This window comes from Maniola jurtina, chromosome 7 (genome assembly GCF_905333055.1).
Source record: "Maniola jurtina chromosome 7, ilManJurt1.1, whole genome shotgun sequence".
NCBI classification, from domain to species: domain Eukaryota; kingdom Metazoa; phylum Arthropoda; class Insecta; order Lepidoptera; family Nymphalidae; genus Maniola; species Maniola jurtina.
Window position 1 is genome coordinate 7,354,099 of NC_060035.1, and position 8,785 is coordinate 7,362,883.

Below are 8,785 nucleotides of genomic sequence, written 5' to 3' on the forward strand. Positions count from 1 at the left end.
GCCAGGATGGCCACCAGCAAATCCGTGCCACCAAGCGATTGAGCGTTCGGGTACGATGCCGTCTCTCTTCCAAGTTAGCTCGCTTCCATGATCACTTACCGCCAGGTGAGATCGCAGTCAAGGGCTAACTTTTAACGGATTAAAAAACTGTTCATGTAAGATCTCTCACATTCTAAGCCACTTCTCTTGAAGTGGCTTAGAATGTGAACTTCAAGAGAAGTAATTCTACGAAGCACATGGCATTGGACTTGAATTTTATACATACAGATATACTAAGAAAGAAAGTTTGTATTAAAAATAAGCATTTTTAATTATTATTTGTTTTATTTCAGAGCTCGAATCTACATACCCCGAATCTTGTCTGTGGTCAGGATGGTAGATCCACGCCTTATCCTACATATGAGGATTCACATTACAGCGGAGAAAATGAAGTGAAACAAAGTAACATCCAAGAGTTTTCTGGACGCACCAGCACTCCATCGGAAGCGGTTCGACCGGCGCGCGAACATTTAATCCAAGAGCAGCGACGCTCTCCTCCTGAAGAAAAACGGCCACCGGTCGTACCTCTCCCAGCCTTCCAGCAAGCTTTTGGCTCTACCGAAATCGGTAAATTCGCTGAGGCTTTCAGCCGCGCCGAGGTGAAACATGAAACCGAGGATTCTTCGGATAATTTCATATTCGAATCGTTCCAAGACTGGGACGGTCCACCCGAACTGCAATGGACCTCGCAACCCGCATCCCGGGAAATCAAATGTGAAGATAACTTTTGAGGATATCTTCACGCTAGTGCTAATTTGGGGCGGTTTCGCCTTATAGGTAATTAGATAATTTTTAGTTCCACCACCACGTTGCCAAAATGAAGTAGCTCGGTGTCGGAGTTACCCCGGCATCATAGAACTAGTATGTGATACCAATTTTTTTAAAGCGTACGAAGTCTAATGAAATAGTGGGGTGACTTTGAATACATATATACATAATAATATGATATAATATTATATTATAGAAAAAAATAGTTATTCCCTTTAACTAGTTTTAGACAGACCTTAAGAGATAAGATGATTAATCGTTAGTGTGGGATGAGGAAATGTAGGTAGGTATGGCGATTAAATGAAAGATGAAACAAGATTCAATGTGCCTTTACTCGAAGAGCCCGGCCGCATCGCGCGGCGTCCTCCGCCCCGGCCCTCGCCACGGATGTCGATATCATAATTACAATAGCAATTTTAGGGACCAACGTTTAGACAAATATACACGACCCTGTCGCGTACACGACCTATGCGCAATAAGCTCAACGAAACGTTAGGTTCGGTCAGGGAGTTTAACGAAATTTTTAGGAACCCTAGTTGAAAAATATGACTACTGAATACAGATATAAAGATCTGTCGAAAAAAAATAATCGAAAGTAAGTATTAATAATATTGTGGTCGATAAATCATAAGTGTATTAAACCACGAGTTTACGGCGGTTATTGGTTACAATGTATAAAGGTGAAAACCAATTCCTGATTATAATAAAATTAGTAATATTTGCTATACTTATTAATATAGAGTAAAATGTTAGATAATACATTGTTCATCCGACAAAGAATTTAGATTTAATTATAATTACTTTATGATTAGTCTGATGTTGTTTAGTTTAACCTGCACAGACAAGCTAGGGTAGGTACTTATTAATAGGTAATAATAATATTTGAAAGTTTTTAATGGTGTAAAAAATATTACGACTCTATATATCTACCTACCGCTTGAGTTGATTTTCTTTCGAAGTATCATAAAGGTAACTATAGTAAAGACTCCTTATTTTGAAAAGTTTGCATGATTTAAGATTCGTGTTATCTTTTTATCTTCCTTTCAACCTATTACTTTTTCTAGACTAGTAAAGGGGCTTCAAAGACGCCGCGCGGAATCATAATAAATAATATCTACCTTTGAAAATTATTAATGAATAAATAATGACAATCGTATAAGTATATTTAGGTAGTTAAATTTTTAAAAAGATTACTTATGAATAAGACAGCTTTTTGAGAAAATTGCTAGGGTCCAATGAATTCGAGATAAAATACCTATAATTGTGCAAACAATGTAACAATTTCTAACTTCTTGATGTATCACTGCATTTAACAGATCAGTTTAGAGCTACTTATGGGGACTCTTGATTTATCAAAATTGGACCTATCATTTCTTTCCAATCGAGCTTTGATTAAAATAATATTGCCAAATACTATGTCCATTTAATATTATTTAAATTATTGTTTTATCTGTGATAAATAAATGTTTTTATGTTTTTAAATACTTAAAAAGGTAATGTAGTTTCCGATTTTATATTTGACTAGCTAACCTGCCCTGGCTTCGCATGGGTATGAAACCCGTATTGAATTGTATTGAGAAACTTTTGGATTCTTTTTTTACTGAAATCGAGCCTGTAAATAATAAGGAAGAAATGAAAATATATTTATTAATTGTGTGTTTATTTTTACTACACTGATTGTGATTGATTTGCTGTTACCTGTTCAGGGGTTCCGTCCATCATCTCCGAAACTACTAATTAGACCACCACAGTTAGGGAACTTCTAGCAAAACGCGAGGCTTCGACGTCCCTGGCAGACGTCAAAATGTTAGTACATTAGGTAATTGACGCCGGTAGCCCTAATGTAGCCCTATTTTTCTATGTCGCTATAGTCTAATATTTGACATATCGTCGATTTAGAACCAAACTAATCCAAATCAAACCCAGAATTCCGTCTCTCTATTTCATTCTGTTTTTACTCGCATCAGACCAATCAGTTCATATTTGACGGAGCTATTCCAGTAATAGTGACAAAACTTTCATTCCCTGCCCTGAAAGAACGTTGTTTTTCGCGATACGTACAACTCGAGAGTCTCTGTCAAAAGTACGTAGGTACCCATACCAAGTTGCATTTAAATCTGATCAGTAGTTTCAGCGTGATGTGTGCACCGATAGGTAATTAAAGATTAAAAAAAACTGTTTTGGGCTTAAAGTATATCAAAAATAATGTTCCCTGCAGTTCTTTTTTTTAAATATAGATATATAATGCACATAAATTGTTCAGTTACAGTTTTATTATGAGTAGAGTTTTAGGTATTGTTTCTATGACTTATTATTAGAATCGTATGCATAGATATCAGCAGTGTTACTTATTTTTGTCACAATGAAACTAGTTACATAATTTTTATTCTTTCCCCCGAACCATTAAATGTTCTGAAAACACTTTTTAAAAGACGAGTAATTTTAACTTCAAACTGCAGGCAATTCTTCTCTAACAAAAATAAGTCTATGTTAGGTACCTACATAATAATATATAATTAATTATTCGCAACTCAAATAATGAAAATAGCAGCTGCTGCTACCTATGCTAGCTTTTTTAACCGACTTCAAAAAAAGGAGGAGGTTCTCAATTCGTTGGAACCTTTTTTTTTGTTACTACTTTTTCTTCCTTCTTCCGAGATTAACTTTTTTTAGAAATAATATAAAATTAAACATTAACTTCCATTGGTCTTCGTATTTATGAAAGGAATCTATGTGTGTTTGTATCTGAACCTCTTTCGACAAATCAGCAAAATTAATGGAGTGCCTTATGTAATTATTATGATAATATGAAATTAGGTGGAAGAATTTTATTCTAGTCTAATTTGATGGAACACCATATTATAGTTGATAGCATAATGAAACCTCTTTTAAACCGAGAATTTCATTAATGAGTAGATGTGATAATAAACTTATTTAAAGTTATTTAACAATATACTTGTAAAAGCGTGCGTAATATATTTAAAATATTATAAAACTTAGTCAACGTGTGCGCTAACTTTAAATACAATAGATATATACAAAGTAATTTGTTATATAATGAGTTTAATTTGTGTGAATATTTATAGAGTTATGAAATTATTCTTCAATTTGTGTTGTATCATTATTTTTGGAACCTATTGATTCAATGGGTATAGAAGTGTTATATAATTATATTGATGGCATCTAGATATTTACGTTGCGTATCTGTTAATGTTCAAGAGCTTGAGGAAATTCTGAAGAGAGAGATCCTTGATGAAAGCTGTGTACGGTAATTCTTCTACGTCACCAGAGCAGGTCTACTTTGCCAAACTAAGCACGAACTTTTACCTTTTATCAAACAGCTACTCAAAGTTTCCTCAGGTGCTCGGACCAAAAGTACTACCTACTCGTAAGTAGTTACCTAGATTTTAGTCAAGATTGAAGTTAAGTCAGTTTCATTACATAAGTTCTGTCTATAAACGTAGTATTCGTCTTTTCATTTGATAAACTATTGTCTCAATAAAATAATATTAATTGTCTATTAATCTACTTAATTTAACAGAGATCAGATAAAATATCAATGTCTTTTGGTTTTAATAACATTTAGTTTAAAAAGTTGAATAAATTGAGATACAATTAGCATTGCTAAAAAGTACCTTAGTGATTTTTTAATGAGACCGAATTTATTGTTCACCAATCACCACAATGCATCGGTTATACACAAGTGGTATATTTAGAGAAGCTACACAGCTTAACTAACTTAAACATATTTTGTGTAGCTTTCCTACATCTGTTGAATACTTAGTAACCATTGTGTAATAAGTATTTAGGTACTTACTTTAAAAATTTGTAGGTAGACGTCTTCAACTTCTCACCTAGAGCGTATAAAGAGCTTTTATTAAACAAAAATATTATGTTTACCTAGTAACTACCATAAAACCGTTTTTACTTTATTTGATAACTATATTGTATTTTGTTAAGGATATTAGCAGATAATTTACATTATAAAGTACTTTGATACTTATCAGTTCTTTTATGAGTTGTACGATATACCTACCTAACTTAGAAGACGATAAGCAAATTTCATAAAAATGATTAATTTTGAACTAAGACTTAAAATTGTACTGTAGCTGAAACTTATGTTTACGAAGACTCAATAAGTTGTAAAGTTGATATTATGCGGTATCGTCACTGATGCGTGAATAGCGCAAATATAAGCGATTATTATATTAATTGTTTCATCACATACGATTTAAAAATTCAGTTTTTTAATTAGCACTTTCCAAATAAAAATATTTACTTGTATTATTCGATAAGTACCTACTGTATTAAGTTGCGGTTTGTTATTTTCAAAGGGTGGTCAGTGTTTTTATAGAAAATACACGACTCACGAGCTTCATATACCACAAGTTCCAAAATTATCCTAAAACGGCGTTTAATTACTTAACAGAGAAAATAATGACTACGCAGCAAAAATTATCATCTATTTTTTGTTTTTAACATCGACTTTGCGAAAGAGACGCATTAGTTTATAGTAAAGTGAGATAACTTTTTGAATCCTTCGTTGATTTTGATAAGTGATGAATCGCCCAGGACGAAATTTGTTAAGAATTTGAAAAAAATTGAAAAAACCTAGTTCGTTTGACTAACCAATAAACAGAAACTCCTTCCGATTACGGTAAAATTGCCTTATCAACTTAGGGGCCGAATTTAGAATAAATTCCAATTTTCCAATTTATTTAAAATATTATGTTACTGATTTTATTCTTTGTCCATTTCCAAAGGAACAATTGAAACAAAAATCTCGTGATGTATTTATTCATTTCATCTATTTTCAATTGATAGTCGAGTCCTGCCACGAATAACTTATTTCTTGCAGATTTTAAATAAATATAATTTATTAGTCACATTATGTACAATGTAGTCTGTGCCACATACCTACTATAATGTATGTACAGTATATATTTCCTTAGATAGATCTATTTTTATTTATTTAAGTTAGTAATTTATATAATTTATACTGTAGAGTTGTACAGTTGTAACATTCAATATTCTAAATATTTCACATTATATAGAGCTTCCCGTTTGACTTCTACAATTTTGTCTACCACCAGAGTAAGTATCACAAGATATTCCAAGTATCATATCCATTCAGACATTTAGGATTAGGAGCGATACTTTAGTTTTAGTAACTGTTTGTGGTCGTCGTATGTATTTGTGACAGTCGAAATAAGTACCTATTTATATTTAAAAAACGTAATAGTACAAAACAAAATTAAACACATTGGTTGTATCATCCTTAATTTGCTTGAATAACCTACGGAGAATCAAAAAAAAAAATTATATTCCATTATACTGAATATGTGGAATCAGACGGACGATGCCTGCGACTTTGTCAGCGTGGATTTCAGTTTTTTTTTTTAAATCTCGTGAGAACTCTTGTGATTAAAGGGGTAACGACCTTCAGTAATGAAGAATACGATGCAGAATCCGCCTAGGTATTTGAGATCTGCCATCGCTGCGCATTCTGGTACGAGGTCGCCATTCCAAAAGGCATAAATTGGATCAATCTTGGTGGGCCGTTAGTCTTCTATTACAAACCTTATTGTTGTTTACAATTCCAAGAGCACAGCTTTTAGCAATTTACTGGATGGAGCGGGATAAGGGCATTGGACATTTTTTCATATTCTGACTGATACATTTTTCGAGAAACTCAGTTGAGGTCAATAAGCATTGCATTAAAATCTCCCGGAGTGCCTGCGAACGACGATCAGCAAAACCAAAGATGAGTGTACCTACTCGCCGTTAATGTTGATACCAAGTTCGTTCCAATCCATAAGCTCAAAGACGTCTTTAAATGAAACGGTATATACCTTCGGGGAGTTAGTTACGTTTCCCGGTCGCACTCCCCGCTGCACTTGGATCTCTTTACCAAATCTAAGCATACGGATGTACCATCAGGAAAAGGTAAACAGAAAGACAAACCCATTTTGGCATTTAAAATATTAGGATGGTGATTTATAATAATACTAACCAATTATTATTCTTGTTTTCTTGTTACTAAATACTACGTTGCATAAAATTGGCTAAGATGCTTTTGTTAGTTATTTTATTGAATCGATACTTTAAATGTTTTATGTGTGATATGGACCTACAAGTACTTATGATTCAAACCGGTAGATTTATTGAGGATAAACTTAGAAAAGAATGTTTAATACCCTCTCTAGTTGATAATATTTAATTATTGTAAATATTTAATTATGTTCGAAATGTTCATTCATATCAATTAGAGAAACTGTTTAATAGCAAATTGTAAGATTTTAATTCCACACACGGGCATATTTGATTTACGGACGTCGATGTACAATTAATAAACTCATTTTACTGAACTCGTGTCGTTTTGTTATTTCAACACAGTTTTTGTCAGGAGACAATTTTTTTGTTTGGGCAATAGGCCCGCCAGAAGTTGTGGTGTATATTAATGAAATGCATATTGTTTGCTCCTTATGATCTATATTTTGCAATGGTCATATTAACACCTCGGCTAGCGGGAATACTGAGAAATGAATAATAAAATAATAAGACCCCTTTCACTACACCTCTTTTCTTTGAGAGCACCCCCCCTCACACCTTCGAACAGCATTGGGATTCTTGAAGTCCATATTTCAAGCGAGGTCCAATTTCAGGATCATTTGGAAGGTAAGGCCAAGTTAGCCTCCAATAAAAACAGGCCATGTGCGAGTCAGACTCGCGCACCGATAGTCCCGTACTCGGGTATTTTTTTCGACATTTTGCACGATATATCAAAAACTGTTTTAGATTGTACAGGTAAAACCCTTTCATATAATACCCCACTTGGTATAGTTACCTTACTATGAAAATTTAAACACATTTTAATTTTTTTTTGATGATGTAACCACAAATTAACGGTTCTCGGATTTATTCCTTTATTTGTGCTATAAGACCTACATACCTGCCCATGATTCTAGTTCAACGGGAAGTACCCTCTAGGTTTTCTTGACAGACACGACGGACGGACGGACGGACAGACAGACAGACAACAAAGTGATCCTATAAGGGTTCCGTTTTTCCTATTGAGGTACGAAACCCTAAAAAACAGGGTGACCAAGTTTCCGTGCCGCTAGATACCTAGAGAGAGAGCGAGCGAGTGCCATACATTCGTTATTTTATAAAAGCTAAAATATTTCTCTGCGTATTGCCCCCGCCACAGGAAAAAACGATTTAGCGTCTATGAAGTTTGGATCATGGTGGCTTTGGAAGATAACAGGTAACAAAAGTGTAAAAAAAAATTGCGTCAAGTACCAATAATGTCTAGTTCTAGTTAATAATAATGTCTAGTAGTAACCCCCGACCCAAAAAGAGGGGTGTTATAAGTTTGACGTGTGTATCTGTGTATCTGTGTATCTGTCTGTGGCATCGTAGCGCCTAAACGAATGAACCGATTTTAATTTAGTTTTTTTTGTTTGAAAGGTGGCTTGATCGAGAGTGTTCTTAGCTATAATCTAAAAAAATTGGTTCAGCCGTTTAAGAGTTATCAGCTCTTTTCTAGTTTTCTTGTAGAAAAGAAGGTTAGATAACCGTTAGGTTCATAATATTATGTCAATTGACAAATGTCAAGCTGTCAAGATGGACGTTGCCTAAATACATAATTATTTATTTGAAAATGATGTTTTGGAAAACTCAAATACTTTGGATCGTCGGGGGTGTTATAAATTTTTAATTTACACTTGTTGTATATCTTCTTCGAAATAGTATTAGAAATCACGCGCAATAGCGTGACACATTACGCGAATTTCTACCAAAGAATGCGCGAGCACGGGCGGGACTACGCGCGGATGCGCGATTATCCGCACGGATGCACAATTGATTTTAGATATTATTTCAATGAGAAAAATTTCGATAATACTTTGACGGCGAAAAATGCTCTGCGCTGCGCTCCGCCATATGAGCGCCGGCCCTTAGATTGTCATCACTTACC

The 8,785-nt window shown here is 34.1% G+C and overlaps 1 protein-coding gene across 2 annotated transcripts in view; it reads left to right on the top strand.

The window, feature by feature from the left end:
* Window positions 1-8,785, top strand: part of LOC123867004 — a 28,574-nt gene that overhangs the window by 12,724 nt on the left and 7,065 nt on the right. The window contains exon 5 of one of the 2 annotated variants that reach the window (XR_006796309.1): window positions 333-2,890. Coding sequence is in view for 1 of the 2 variants with exons in the window: in XM_045908829.1 (XP_045764785.1) it covers window positions 333-770 (438 nt within the window). In the remaining variant the exon portion in view is untranslated. Of the gene's footprint in view, window positions 1-332; window positions 7,176-8,785 lie in introns of those variants that run through there. The other variant, XM_045908829.1, reaches the window with a different exon arrangement.